This window comes from Hemiscyllium ocellatum, chromosome 2 (genome assembly GCF_020745735.1).
Source record: "Hemiscyllium ocellatum isolate sHemOce1 chromosome 2, sHemOce1.pat.X.cur, whole genome shotgun sequence".
In the NCBI taxonomy this organism is placed as follows: Eukaryota; Metazoa; Chordata; class Chondrichthyes; order Orectolobiformes; family Hemiscylliidae; genus Hemiscyllium; species Hemiscyllium ocellatum.
In genome coordinates, this window is record NC_083402.1 from 5,545,277 (window position 1) to 5,560,682 (window position 15,406).

The window sequence follows — 15,406 nt, forward strand, 5'->3', positions numbered from 1 at the left end:
AAATCTCCTCCTTTTTGACATGCCCTGGAATATCAACATACTCATCCCTAGACTCACCACTCACTATGTGTTTTCCTTTGTGAACACTAATGCAAAGTATTAATTAAGGGTTCCATGCATAAATTCCCTCCTTTGTCCTTGAGTGGACCTACTATTTCTCTGGTTACTATTTGTGTTCATTATATATGTATAAAACACCTTGGGATTCTCCTTAATCCTGTTTACCAAAGGCACTTCATGCCTCCTTTGAGCTCTCTGATTCGTTGTTTGAGTTCTTTTTTGCTATCTTTGTATTCTTCAATGGATTTTGTCTGTCTTTACTTTCCTAAACCTTACATATACCTCCTTTTCATTGTTGACTAAGCTCTCAATTTCTCTTATCATCTAAGGTTCCTGAATCTTGCCATCCGTAACTTGCATAGGAACATGTTCGACCTCAACTCTCATCAAATGACCTTTAAAAGATTCCCACATGTCAGATTTGGATTTACTTTCAACCAATCACCCCCAGTCTACATTCTCCATTTGCTACCTGACAAGGTGGTAGTTAGTCTTCCCCCATATTAATACTTTCACCTCTGGACTGGGGTAGTACGGTGACTCAGTAGTTAGCACTGCTGACCCACAGCACCAGAGAACTGAGTTCACTTCCAACCTCGGGCAACTGCGTCTGTGTGGAGTTTGCACATTCTCCCCGTGTCTGTGTGGGTTTCCTCTGGGTGCTCTGGCTTCCTCCTACAGTCCAAAGATGTGTAGATTAGGTGGATGGTCTATGGGAAATTGCCCATAGGGTTTCAAGATGTACATGCCAGGTGGATTCGCCATAGGATATGCAGAGTTACAGGGATAAGGTAGATGGAATGCTCTTCAGAAGATTGGTGTAGACACAATGGGTTGAATAGCCTACTTCCACCCTATAAGGATTCTATGACAACTCTTGTCCTTATGTATAAGTAACTTAAAACTTAAGGAATTATGATCACTATTCCCAAAATGCCCATCCACTGAATCTTCGATCACTAGACTAGGCTCATTCTCCAACACCAGGTCTAGTCAGGGACCCTTCCCGAGTTGGATTATTTACATATTGCTTCAAAAAATCACTCAGAACACTCCCTCCCCATTCAAGCCCCTGCTACTAAGCGAGTGCCCGTCAACATAGGGGAAGTTACAATCATACCCTACAACAACCCATTGTTGTTCATTTTTCCATCATCTGCCCACTTTCCTGATCCTCTAACTCCCACTGGCTATTGGGAGGCTTGGAAAATCATCCCAGCAAAGTGACTGCCCCCTTCCTATTCCTGAGCTCTCCCTGTAAGGTTTTGCTGGATAGTCCCTTGAAGGTGTCCTCCCTCAGTACAGCTGTGATATTCCCCTGATCAGTAACACAACTCCCCCACTTCTTTTACATTCTTATTGATCTCAGCTGAAACATTTAAATCCCAGAACGTTAACCTGCCAGCCTGAGTGGGTGGGTCTGTATGTTTTGGGAGGTCAATTTGTGTGTGGAGGTGGCAGTGTCTATATGTGTGGGAGGGGAAGTCTATGTATGTGTGGCAGGGCCATATCTATGTGTAGGGGCGGGTCTGTGTGTGGAGGAGTGGGGTCTATATTTGTGTGTGGGGCCTGGGTTGTGTGTGTGTGTGTGTGTGTGTGTGTGTGTGTGTGTGCGTGCGCGCGTGTGTGTGTGTGTACGTGCAAGAGTGTGCATATGAGTGCATGTGTATGGGCATGTGTGAGTGCGCATTGTGTGTGTACGCACATGCAAGAGTGTGCATATGAGTGCATGTGTATGGGTATGTGTGAGTGCACGTGTGTGTGTGTGTGTGTGTGTGTGTGCGTGTGTGAGAGAGAGAGAGTCTGCCTGTGCATCTCTCAGTGTAAGTCTGTATGTGTCTGTGTGTATGTTTGTCTGTCTCTACATGTTTATGTGCGCGTGTGAGGGATTGTCTCTATATATATTAGTGTATCTGTGTGGATGATGTATCTTCCCTAAGTGCTTACTAATCGCAGTGTTCCAAGACAAGCTCCTCCCACTGCTTTGGCTTCAATTTCACCCTAGCCCTCCCCATTGAACTCTCTAACCATCCTTGCTCCTGGCACTGAATGCAAACGTTGAATGTGGTGATCGAGCTTCCTGTAATGCTGTTATAGAACGACACTTCAGCAGTCAAGCAGGAAGTAAATGATGTAGAGAACAGACTGAACTATATGGATGTACTGGAGCAGGGCAATCAGGGCCAACAGGAGCAACAGCACAATATGGTGAGTCCTCATGGGTTTCACTACGTGTTTGTGAGCGCTTATTTATTGGTGTGTTGACATGGTGGCGGGTGGGGGGTGGGGAGCTTAAGTATATTTTTGAGTGTGTTAGTCTAAGAATGTGTTAGTCTGTGAATGTGTTATTCTGTGAATGTGTCAGTCTGTGAGTGTGTCAGTCTGAGTGTGTCAGTCTGAGTGTGTTAGTCTGAGTGTGTTAGTCTATGACTGTGTCAGTCTATGACTGTGTTAGTCTGTGAATGTGTCAGTCTGTGAGTGTGTTAATCTGAGTGTGTTAGTCTGAGTGTGTTAGTCCACCTGTGAGTGTGTTTGTCTGTGAGTGTGTTAGTCTGTGAGTTTGTTCGTCTTTGAGTGTGTTAGTCTGTGAGTGTGTTAGTCTGTAAGTGTGTTAGTCTATGAGTGTGTTAGTCTATGAGTGTGTTTGTCTGTGAGTGTGTTTGTCTGTGAGTGTGTCAGTCTGTGAGTTTTTTCGTCTTTGAGTGTGTTAGTCTGTGAGTGTGTTAGTCTGTGAGTGTGTTTGTCTTTGAGTGTGTTAGTCTGTGAGTGTGTTAGTTCAGTGTGTGTGTTAGTCTGTGAGTGTGTTAGTCTGTGAGTGTGTTTGTCTGTGAGTGTGTTAGTCTGTGAGTGTGTTAGTTCAGTGTGTGTGTTAGTCTGTGAGTGTGTTAGTCTGTGAGTGTGTTTGTCTGTGAGTTTGTTCGTCTTTGAGTGTGTTTGTCTGTGAGTGTCTTAGGCTGTGCATGTGCTAGATTGAGAGTGTGTTAGCCTGTGAGTGCGTTAGTCTGCGAGTGTGACAGTCTGTAAGTGCATTAGTCTGCAAATGTTCGTCTCTGAGTGTGTTAATCTGTGAGTGTGTTAGTCTGTGTATGTGTTAGGTTGTGTGTGTGTTAGTCCATCTGTGAGTGTGTTTGTCTTTGAGTGTGTTAGTCTGTGAGCGTGTTAGTCTGTGAGTGTGTTAGTTCAGTGTGTGTGTTAGTCTATGAGTGTGTTAGTCTGTGAGTGTGTTAGTCTGTGAGTGTGTTAGTTCAGTGTGTGTGTTAGTCTGTAAGTGTGTTAGTCTATGAGTGTGTTTGTCTGTGAGTGTCTTAGGCTGTGCATGTGCTAGATTGAGAGTGTGTTAGCCTGTGAGTGCATTAGTCTGCGAGTGCAACAGTCTGTAAGTGCATTAGTCTGCAAATGTTTGTCTCTGAGTGTGTTAATCTGTGAGTGTGTTAGTCTATGAGTGTGTTAGACTGTGTGTGTGGTAGTCCATCTGTGAGTGTGCTAGTCTGTGAGTGTGTTAGTCTATGAGTGTGTTCGACTGTGAGTGTGTTAGTCTGAGAGTGTGTTAATCCATCTGTGAGTGTGTTAGACTGTGAGTGTGTTAGTCTGCAAGTGTGTTAGTCTGTGAGTGTGTTAGACTGTGAGTGTGTTAGTTTGTATGTGTGGTTGTCTGTGAGTGTGTTAATCCACCTGTGAGTGTGTTAGTCTGTGGGTGTGTTAGTCTGTGAGTGTGTTAATATATCTGAGTGTGTTAGAGTATGTGTGTTAGTCTATGAGTGTGTTTGTCCATCTGTGAGAGTGTTAGACTGTGAGTGCATCACACAGTGAGTGTGTTAGTCTGAGAGTGTGTTAGATCATCTGTTCGTGTGTTAGACTGTGTGTGTTTGTCTGTTCATGTGTTAGTCTGTGAGTGTGTTAGTCTGTCAGTGTGTTATTCTGTGAGTGTGTTAGTCGGTGAGTGTATTAGTCTGTGAGAGTTTTAGTCTCTGAGTGCGTTAATCTGTGTGTGTTAGAACATAGAATATAAAACAATACAGCACAAAACAGGCTCTTCAGCCCTCAAAGGGAGACAGTGAGGTCTGCAGATGCTGGAGATCAGAGTTGAGAGTAAGTTGCTGGAAAAGCACAGCAGGTCAGGCAGTATCCGAGGAACAGGAAAATTGATGTATTGGGCAAAAGCCCTTCATCAGGAATGAGTCTGGGATCCTCGGGGGTGGAGAGATAAATGGGAAGGGGTGGGGCTATGGAGAAGGTAGCTAAGAGTACAATAACTGGATGGAGGTGGGGCTAAAGGTGATAGGTCAGAGAGGAGGGTGGAGTGGACATGTGGGAAGGAAGATTTACAGGTAGGACAGATCATGGGGCTGGTGCTGAGCTGGTAGGTTAGAACTGGGGTAGGTTGGGAGGAGGGGAAATGAGGAAACTGTTGAAGTCGACATTAATGCCCTGGGGCTGAAGGGTCCCGAGGTGGAAGATGGGGTGTTGCTCCTCCAGGTGTCGGGTGGTGAGGGCGCTTTAGGGAACATCTCTGGGACACCCGCACCAAACAACCCCACCACCCCGTGGATGAACACTTTAACTCCACCTCCCCCTCTGCTGAGGACATGTTGGTCCTGGGCCTCCTCCATCGCCGCTCCCTCACCAACTGATGCCTGGAGGAAGAACGCCTCATCTTCCGCCTCGGAACACTTCAACCTTAGGGTATCAATGTGGACTTCACCTGTTTCCTTATTTCCTCTCCCCCCACCTTACCCCAGTTCCAACCTTCCAGCTCGGTACTGTCCTCATGACCTGTCCTACCTGCCAATCTCCCTTCCCACCTATCCACTCCACCCTCCCCTCTGACCTATTACCTTTACCCCCAACTCCATCCACCTATTGCACTCTTAGCTACCTTCTCCCCAGCCCCACCCCCCTCCAATTTATCTCTCCATCCCCGAGCCTCCCTGCCTCATTTCTGATGAAGGGCTTTTGCCTGAAACATTGATTCTCCTGCCCCTCGGATGCTGCCGGAACTGCTGTGCTTTTCCAGCACCACACTCTCAACCCTTCGGCCCTCGATGTTGCGCCAACCTGTGAACTAATCTAAGCCCATCCCCCTACACTATCCCATCATCATCCATGTGCTTATCCAAAGATTGTTTAAATCTCCCTAATGTGGCTGAGTTGATTACATTAGCAGGCAGGGCATTCCACACCCTTACCACTCTCTGAGTAAAGAACCTGCCTCTGACATCTGTCTTAAATCCATCACCCCTCAATTTGTATCTATGCCTCCTCGTACACGCTGATGTCACCATCCTAGGATAAAGATTCTCACTGTCCACCCTATCTAATCCTCTGATCATCTTGTATGTCTCTATCAAATCCCCCCTTAGCCTTCTTCTTTCCAATGAGAACAGACCCAAGTCCCTCAGCCTTTCCTCATAAGACCTTCCCTCCAGACCAGGCAACTTCCTGGTAAATCTCCTCTGCACCTTTTCCAATGCTTCCACATCCTTCCCGAAACATGGGGACCAGAACTGTACACAATATTCCAAGGGTGGCCGCACTAACGTGTTTAATAGTTATAGTGTGACATTACGGCTCTGGAACTCAATCCCTCTACGAATGAAACCTAACACACGGTATGCCTTCTTAACAGCACTATCCACCTGGATGGCAACTTTCAGGGATCTATATACATGGACTCCAAGATCCCTCTGATATTGCACACTACCAATAATCTTTCCATTGACCCAGTATTCTGCTTTTCTGTTGTTCTTCCCAAAGTTAGTCTGTGAGTGTGTTAGTCTGTGTGTGAGTGTCTTAGTCCATTTGTGAGTGTATTATTCTATGAGTGTGTTAATCCAACTGTGAATGTGTTAAACTGTGAGTGTGTTAGTCCATCTAGGAATGTTTTAGTGTGTGAGTGCGTTAGTCTGCGAGTGTGTTAGTCTGTGGGTGTGTTATTCTGAGAGTGTGTTAGTACATCTGTGAGAGTGTTAGACTGAGAGTATGTTAGTCCATCTCTGAATGTGTTAGTCTATGAGTGTGTTAGTATAACTATGAGTGTGTTAGTCCATCTGTGTGTGTTAGTCTGTGAGTGTGTTAGTCCATCTGTGAGTGTGTTAGTCCATCTGTGGGTGTGTTAGTCTGTGAGTGTGTTAATCTTTCAGTGAGAATGTTAGACTGTGAGTATGTTACATAGTGAGTGCATTATACAGTGAGTGTGTTAGTCTGTGAGTGTGTTAGTCCATATGTAAGTGTTTTAGTCTGTGAGTGTGTTAGTCTGTTAGTGTGTTATTCTGTGTGTGTTAGTCTGTCAGTGTGTTATTCTGTGAGTATGTTATTCTGTGAGTATATTAGTCTGTGAGTGTATTATTCTGTGTGTGTTAATCTGTCAGTGTGTCATCTGTGAGTGTGTTATTCTGTGAGTATGTTAGTCTGTGAGTGTATTATTCTGTGTGTGTTCATCTGTCAGTGTGTCATCTGTGAGTGTGTTATTCTGTGAGTGCGTTAGTCCATCTGTGCGTGTTTGTTTGTGAGTGTGTCAGTCCACCTGTGAGTGTGTTAGACTGTGTTACACGGTGAGTATGTTAATTTGTGAGTGTTAGTCCCTCTTTGAGTGTATTAGTCTGTGAGTGTTTGTTCATCTGTAAGACTGTTAGTCTGTGTTACACAGTGAGTGTGTTAGATTGTGAGTGTGTTAGTCTGTGAGTGTGTTAGTCTGTGAGTGTGTTAGTTTGAGTGTGCTAGACTGTGAGTGTATTCGTCCTTGAGTGTCTTAGCCTGAGAGTGAGTCAGTCTGTAAGTGTGTTAGTCCATCTGTGAGTGTGTTATTCTGTGAGTGCGTTAGTCCATCTGTGCGTGTTTGTTTGTGAGTGTGTCAGTCCATCTGTAAGTGTGTTAGACTGTGAGCGTGTTAGTCCATCTGTGAGCATGTTAGTCTTTGAGTGTGTGATGCTTTGAGTGTGTTAGCCTTTTTCGTGTAGTTGGCTGTGAGTGTGTTAGGCTTTGAGTGTGTTAGTCTGCGTGTGTGTTAGGGTTTAGATCAGAGTGGTGCTGGAAAAGCACAGCAGGTCAGGCAGCATCCGAGGAGCAGGAAAATCGACATTTCAGGCAAAAGCCCTTCATCAGGAAAGGAAACAGGGAGCCTCCAGGGTGAAAAGATAAATGGCAGGGGTGGGGCTGGGGAGAAGGTAGCAAAGAGTACGAAAGGTGAATGGGGGTGGGAATGGAGGTGAGAGGTCAGAGGGGAGGGTGGGGGAAGGTAGCAAAGAGTACAATGGGTGAATGGGGGTGGGAATGGAGGTGATAGGTCAGAGAGGAGGGTGCGGGAAGGTAGCAACGAGTACAATGGGTGAATGGGGGTGGGGATGGAGGTGATAGGTCAGAGGGGAGGGTGGAGTGGATAGGTGGAAAGGAAAATAGGCAGGTAGGACAGGTCATGAGGACAGTCCTTGGTGGAAGGTTGGAACTAGGGTGAGGTGGGGGAAGGGGAAATGAGGAAACTGGTGAAGTCCACATTGATGCCCTGGGGTTGAAGTGTTCCGAGGCGGAAGATGAGATGTTCTTCCACCAGGCGTCTGGTGGTGAGGGAGCAGCGGTGAAGGAGGCCCAGGACCTGCATGTCCTCAGCAGAGTGGGAGGGGGAGTTGAAATGTTGGGCCACGGGGCGGTGTGGTTGATTGGTGCAGTTGTCCCGGAGATGTTCCCTAAAGCGCTGTGCTAGGAGGTGCCCAGTCTCCCCAATGTAGAGGAGATCACATCGGGAGCAACGGATACAATAAATGATATTGGTGGATGTGGAGGTAAAACTTTGATGGATGTGGAAGGCTCCTTTGGGGCCTTGGATGGAGGTGAGGGAGGAGGTGTGGGCGCAGGTTTTACAGTTCCTGCGGTGGCAGGGGAAAGTGCCAGGATGTGAGGGTGGGTTGTAGGGGGGCGTGGACCTGACCAGGTAGTCACGGAGTGAACGGTCTTTGCGGAAGGCAGAAAGGGGTGGGGAGGGAAATATATCCCTGGTGGTGGGGTCTGTTTGGAGGTGGCGGAAATGTCGGCGGATGATTTGGTTTATGTGAAGGTTGGTAGGGTGGAAGGTGAGCACCAGAGGTATTCTGTCCTTGTTACGGTTGGAGGGGTGAGGTCTGAGGGCGGAGGTGCGGGATGTGGACGAGATGCATTGGAGGGCATCTTTAACCATGTGGGAAGGGAAATTGCGGTCTCTAAAGAAGGAGGCCATCTGGTGTGTTCTGTGGTGGAACTGGTCCTCCTGGGAGCAGATACGGCAGAGGCGGAGGAATTGGGAATATGGGATGGCATTTTTGCAGAAGGTAGGGTGGGAAGAGGTGCAATCCCAGGTAGCTGTGGGAGTTGGAGGTTTGTAAAAATGTCAGTGTCAAGTCAGTCGTTATTAATGGAGATGGAGAGGTCCAGGAAGGGGAGGGAGGTGTCAGAGATGGTCCAGGTAAATTTAAGGTCAGGGTGGAATGTGTTGGTGAAGTTGATGAATTGCTCAGCCTCCTCGCGGGAGCACGAGGTGGCGCCAATGCGGTCATCGATGTAGCGGAGGAAGAGGTGGGGAGTGGTGCCGGTGTAATTACGGAAGATCTTCGAGTAAAAAATGAGGTCTGCAGATGCTGGAGATCACAGCTGCAAATGTGTTGCTGGTCAAAGCACAGCAGGTTAGGCAGCATCTCAGGAATAGAGAATTCGACGTTTCGAGCATAAGTCCTTCATCAGGAATAAGAGAGAGAGAGCCAAGCAGGCTGAGATAAAAGGTAGGGAGGAGGGACTAGGGGGAGGGGCGATGGAGGTGGGATAGGTGGAAGGAGGTCAAGGTGAGGGTGATAGGCCGGAGTGGGGTGGGGGCGGAGAGGTCAGGAAGAGGATTGCAGATTAGGAGGGCGGTGCTGAGTTGAGGGAACCGACTGAGACAAGGTGGGGGGAGGGGAAATGAGGAAGCTGGAGAAATCTGAATTCATACCTTGTGGTTGGAGGGTTCCCAGGCGGAAGATGAGGCGCTCCTCCTCCAGCCGTCGTGTAGTTGTGTTCTGCCGGTGGAGGAGTCCAAGGACCTGCATGTCCTCGGTGGAGTGGGAGGGAGAGTTAAAGTGTTGAGCCACGGGGTGGTTGGGTTGGTTGGTTCGGGCGGCCCAGAGGTGTTCTCTGAAGTGTTCCGCAAGTAAGCGGCCTGTCTCACCAATATAGAGGAGGCCACATCGGGTGCAGCGGATGCAATAGATGATGTGTGTGGAGGTACAGGTGAACTTGTGGCGGATATGGAAGGATCCCTTGGGGCCTTGGAGGGAAGTGAGTGTGGAGGTGTGGGCGCAAGTTTTACATTTCCTGCGGTTGCAGGGGAAGGTGCCGGGGGTGGAGGTTGGGTTGGTGGGGGGTGTGGATCTAACGAGGGAGTCACGAAGGGAGTGGTCTTTGCGGAACGCTGATAGGGGAGGGGAGGGAAATATATCCTTGGTGGTGGGGTCCGTTTGGAGGTGGCGGAAATGGCGGCGGATGATACGTTGTATGCGGAGGTTGGTGGGGTGGTAGGTGAGAACCAGTGGGGTTCTGTCTTGGTGGCGGTTGGAGGCGCGGGGCTCAAGGGCGGAGGAGCGGGAAGTGGAGGAGATGCGGTGGAGGGCATCGTCGATCACGTCTGGGGGGAATCTGCGGTCCTTGAAGAAGGAGGCCATCTGGGCTGTGCGGTGTTGGAACTGGTCCTCCTGGGAGCAGATGCAGCGGAGACGAAGGAATTGGGAATATGGGATGGCGTTTTTACAGGGGGCAGGGTGGGAGGAGGTGTAGTCCAGGTAGCTGTGGGAGTCAGTCCCCACCGAACTCATCTCCCAATACCTCGACACGGTCCTGTCCCCTTTAGTCCAAGAACTCCCCACCTACGTTCGGGACACCACCCACGCCCTCCACCTCCTCCAGGATTTTCGCTTCCCCGGTCCCCAACGCCTTATTTTCACTATGGACATCCAGTCCCTCTACACCTCCATCCCCCATCACGAAGGACTCAAAGCCCTCCGCTTCTTCCTTTCCCGCTGCACCAACCAGTACCCTTCCACTGACACCCTCCTTCGACTGACTGAACTGGTCCTCACCCTGAATAACTTCTCTTTTCAATCCTCCCACTTCCTCCAAACTAAAGGAGTTGCCATGGGCACCCGCATGGGCCCCAGCTATGCCTGCCTCTTCGTAGGATATGTGGAACAGTCCATCTTCCGCAACTACACTGGCACCACCCCCCACCTTTTCCTCCGCTACATCGATGACTGTATCGGCGCTGCCTCATGCTCCCACGAGGAGGTTGAACAGTTCATCAACTTTACTAACACCTTCCATCCCGACCTGAAATTCACCTGGACTGTCTCAGACTCCTCCCTCCCCTTCCTAGACCTTTCCATTTCTATCTCGGGCGACCGACTCAACACAGACATTTACTATAAACCGACTGACTCCCACAGCTACCTGGACTACACCTCCTCCCACCCTGCCCCCTGTAAAAACGCCATCCCATATTCCCAATTCCTTTGTCTCCGCCTCATCTGCTCCCAGGAGGACCAGTTCCAACACCGCACAGCCCAGATGGCCTCCTTCTTCAAGGACCGCAGATTCCCCCCAGACGTGATCGACGATGCCCTCCACCGCATCTCCTCCACTTCCCGCTCCTCCGCCCTTGAGCCCCGCTCCTCCAACCGCCACCAAAACAGAACACCACTGGTTCTCACCTACCACCCCACCAACCTCCGCATACAACGTATCATCCGCCGCCATTTCCGCCACCTCCAAACGGACCCCACCACCAAGGATATATTTCCCTCCCCTCCCCTATCAGCGTTCTGCAAGGACCACTCCCTTCGTGACTCCATCGTCAGATCCACACCCCCACCAACCCAACCTCCACCCCCGGCACCTTCCCCTGCAACCGCAGGAAATGTAAAACTTGCGCCCACACCTCCACACTCACTTCCCTCCAAGGCCCCAAGGGATCCTTCCATATCCGCCACAAGTTCACCTGTACCTCCACACACATCATCTATTGCATCCGCTGCACCCGATGTGGCCTCCTCTATATTGGGGAGACAGGCCGCTTACTTGCGGAACGCTTCAGAGAACACCTCCGGGCCGCCCGGACCAACCAACCCAATCACCCTGTGGCTCAACACTTTAACTCTCCCTCCCACTCCACCGAGGACATGCAGGTCCTTGGACTCCTCCACCGGCAGAACATAACAACACGAAGGCTGGAGGAGGAGCGCCTCATCTTCCGTCTGGGAACCCTCCAACCACAAGGTATGAATTCAGATTTCTCCAGCTTCCTCATTTCCCCTCCCCCCCACCTTGTCTCAGTCGGTTCCCTCAACTCAGCACCGCCCTCCTAACCTGCAATCCTCTTCCTGACCTCTCCGCCCCCACCCCACTCCGGCCTATCACCCTCACCTTGACCTCCTTCCACCTATCCCACCTCCATCGCCCCTCCCCCAAGTCCCTCCTCCCTACCTTTTATCTTAGCCTGCTTGGCTCCTCTCTCTCATTCCTGATGAAGGGCTTATGCTCGAAACGTCGAATTCTCTATTCCTGAGATGCTGCCTGGCCTGCTGTGCTTTGACCAGCAACATATTTGCACCCAAGATCTCTCTGCACATTCACACTACCAAGAGTCTTTCCATTGACCCAGTATTCTGCCTTCTTGTTATTCTTCCCAAAGTTAGTCTGTGAATGTGTTAGTGTGTGAGTGGCTTATTCTGTAAGTGTGTTAGGCTGTGAGTGTGTCAGATGGTGAGTGTGTTAGTCTGTACGTATGGTTGTCTGTGACTGTGTTAGTCCACCTGTGAGTGTGATAGAGTGTGAGGGTGATAGACTGTGAGTGGGTTAGTTTGTGATTGCGTTAGTCCATCTGTGAGTGTGTTAGTCTGTGAGTGTGTTAGTCTGATTGTGTTAGTCCAACTGTGAGTGCATTAGTCCTTGATTGTGTAAGTCCATCTGTGAATGTGATTATTTGTGTGTTAGTCTGTGAGTTTGTTAGTCTGTGAGTGCATTAGTCTATGAGTGTGTTAGTATGTGAATGTGTTAGTCTGTGAGTGTGTTCGTCTGTGATTGTGTTAGTATGTGGATATGTTAGTCTGTGAGTGTGTTAGTATGTGATTGTGTTAATTCAGTATGTGTGTTAGTATGTGAGTGTGTTAGTCTGTGAGTGTGTTAGTCTGTGTGTGTTAGTATGTGAGTGCGTTAGTCTGTGAGTGTGTTAGTCTGTGAGTGTGTAAGTTCAGTGTGACTGTGTTAGTTTGTGAGTAAGTTGGTCTGTGAGTGTGTTAGTCTGTGTGTGTTAGTCTGTGAGTGTGTTAGTCTGTAAGTGTGTTAGTATGTGAGTATGTTAGTCTGTGTGTGTCAGTCTGAGTGTGTTAGTTCAGTGTGTGTGTTAGTCTGTGAGTGTGTTAGTCTGTGAGTGTGTTAGTTCAGTGTGAGTGTGTTAGTATGTGAGTGTGTCAGTTCAGTGTGAGTGCATTGAGATGCCTGTCTCTGTGAGCATGCTATTTATTTGAATTGGGTGTGGAATGTGTTAGTTGCTCTTGTGTCTTGCTCAATGTAGCTTTGTCCTTTTGAACCTGTTTTTGGTCTGTAGCTGTTGTCTGGGGATGTTGGAATTTGCATTCTGTATTCAAATTCAGAATGTGTGTGTGCGTGGGTTCCTTTGTCAGCACACCCTCATTAAATTTCAGGTGATCCTGTGAAGGGCTTTTGCCCAAACCGTCGATTTTGCTGCACTTTAGATGCTGCCTGAACTGCTGTGCTCTTCCAGCACCACTAATCCAGAATCTGGTTTCCAGCATCTGCAGCCATTGTTTTTACCTTGTGCATCATAGCCCAACTCAGTGAGACATCAGCTGGTCCCAGGCTCTCACTGCATGGTCTTACATTCTGGAATGAAAGGTAGATTGAAGTGAGTGAAACAGGCAGAGAGAGAATGAGCAAGTTATATTGAGAAATGGAAAGTGTAGAGAGGAAGAGATAGAAAGAGAATTGTGCATTTGCTGAGAAAAAAGAGACACATTTTGTCAAAGTTTTTGATCTTGCACTCTTCTGGACATTTCACAAGAATGCAAAATCCAGGGGAAAACCAACATTTATTTTAATGTCAGTTTCACCCCAAGAACTGGCTTCCTTGCAATCGATCTGAGAAACTTCAATTCCTCAGAAAACAGAAAACTTCAATTTTTTTTTAAAACAATGTTTTGGTTCTGAGAGTCCAAATAACTTAAAGAGAATTGTGTTGAATTTAAATCCAGAAATCAGCTGATTGGCCCAACATATGTTTGTCAGTGGCTTTGTCAAAGTTTAACACAGGCCTATATCCACTTTATCTGTGTCCATCACTGTTTCCTCTTCCTGTCTCCCTCATGTATTTATCTAGCTTCCCATTAAGGTCAGTTAGACCAATTTACCCCACTGCTTGTCACTGTGAGAGTGAGACATAGAGATCATACTTACAACTCCACTTGGGTTGTGGAGAAAAGTGAGTGTGAGGTGGGAAAAATGAGGCGAATTGTCTCATTCATTCCCTTGCTGCTAACTAACTCACTCTTTGTTTTGAGCAGCTTGTTGTTTGTTTTGTCAGAGTTCCAGGTTAGATTTAGCTTTGTACTTGTAGTTACAGCAATAAGATTATGAGGCAGTTAGACAGTGTAGCACTGGCACTGACTGGACGGTCCAGGGATTGGAAGGGTCGGTCCAATGATGGAGCATGGTATCAGGATTTTGACCCTCTATCTCCTGATGGGAGAATGCCAGGGAGCGAAGAATACAAGGAACCTTCAGCAGGCTGGTTACTGGGAGTTGGGGAGAAGTGTCATGATTTTTTGACTCGAGACGGATGGGATATATGGGTTCAGTGAGGGTTGACAGGGCTATATTTCCTCTGGGGTTTTGGAGAGGTTGTCACCCTGCTAACATCTGAAAATGAACCTTCTAACCCTGCTAACCCTGTTGGAGTGTATAATCATGGATGAGGTCCCTGAACAACCTGAGAATCTTCAGTTAGCCAACATGAGCCAGCACGGATCCATGACTGCTGACAAAACTCAGTGAACATTTTGAAGAGATGTCTGAGGCAGTGGGCAGAGGAATGCCTAGGGGTGTTGGTTATATGAATTTCTAGAAGGCATTTGATAAAATCCAACAGAAAAGACTGTCAACTAAGGTAGAAGAGCACTGAATTGTCATGGCTGCAAAGTTAATTGAGTGATAGGCAACAGAACGTAGGGCTAACAGTTAGAGATTCAAGTTAGCCAGTGACCAGTGGTACTGCATAAGGAGCATGTGTGTGTTGGGATCTCAATTATTCACATTATTTATTAATGACTTGGATAAAGGCATTGAAAATCATATACCCAAAATTGCTGATGACACAATGTTAGGCAGCATAGTAGACAGTGCGTATGATAGTCTAAAATTACCAAGGGATATTGACAAACTAAGTGAATGAGCAAAACCGCAGCAGATAAAATCCAATGTCAGCAAGTATGAGATTACCCATTTCGGACGAAAATAAAGGATAGGCTAGGGCACTTTCTCAGCGATATGAAGTTAACGGGTTTTGAGAAGACTTGCAGCTGAGGTTGAGGTTCTGGATGTAAGTTTGTTTGCTGAGCTGGAAGGTTCATTTTCAGATGTTTCCTCACCACGCTAGGTAACATCTTCAGTGAGCCCCCAGTGAAGCACTGGTGTTAGTGACCCAGTTTCTATTTATGTGTTTAGGTTTCCCTGGGTTGGTGGTGTCATTTCCTATGTCAGTGATGTAACTTTCTGTGTTGGGGATGTCATATCCTGTTCTTTTGCTCAGAGGGTGGTACCTGAGGTCCAAGTCAATGTGTTTGTTGATAGGGTCTTGGTTGGAATGCTATGTTTCCAAAATTCTCGAGCATGTTTCTGTTTGGCCTGGGGATGGATGTGTTGTCCCAGTCAGAATGGTGTCCTTCCTGATATCCAGGGTTCTTAGCAGAGGTAAGGAGGTTAAGGTGAGATCTGTTCAAAGTCTTCAAGATATTAACTGGAAAGACAGGGTTGATAAACTATTTCCATTGATTGGGGATTCCAGAACCAGGGCATAGTCTGAGAATTAGGGCCAGACTGTTCATGGAGGGATATGAGGAAGCATGTCTATACACACAAAGAGTGAGAGAGTTCAGCATTCACTTCCACAAACGGCAGTGGCTGCTGGATCAGTTATTTAGTTTAAATCTGCCATAGATAAGAGTTTTGTTAAGCAAAGGTATTAAAGGATATGGGCCACAGGTGAGAGATAGAAACATAGAAGATAGCAACAGGAGTAGGCCATTCGGCCCCTCAAACCTGCTCCATCATTCAATATGATCAT

The 15,406-nt window shown here is 47.7% G+C and overlaps 1 protein-coding gene across 2 annotated transcripts in view; it reads left to right on the forward strand.

Moving 5' to 3' along the window:
• The first annotated feature begins 2,112 nt into the window (after positions 1 to 2,112).
• LOC132826430 (FYN-binding protein 1) overlaps positions 2,113 to 15,406 on the forward strand; it is a 191,492-nt gene continuing 178,198 nt past the window's right edge. The window contains exon 1 of one of the 2 annotated variants that reach the window (XM_060842351.1): positions 2,113 to 2,268. In XM_060842351.1, coding sequence (XP_060698334.1) covers positions 2,215 to 2,268 — 54 coding nt within the window. In that variant the 5' untranslated portion in view covers positions 2,113 to 2,214. The remainder of the gene's footprint in view (positions 2,269 to 15,406) is intronic. The other variant, XM_060842368.1, reaches the window with a different exon arrangement.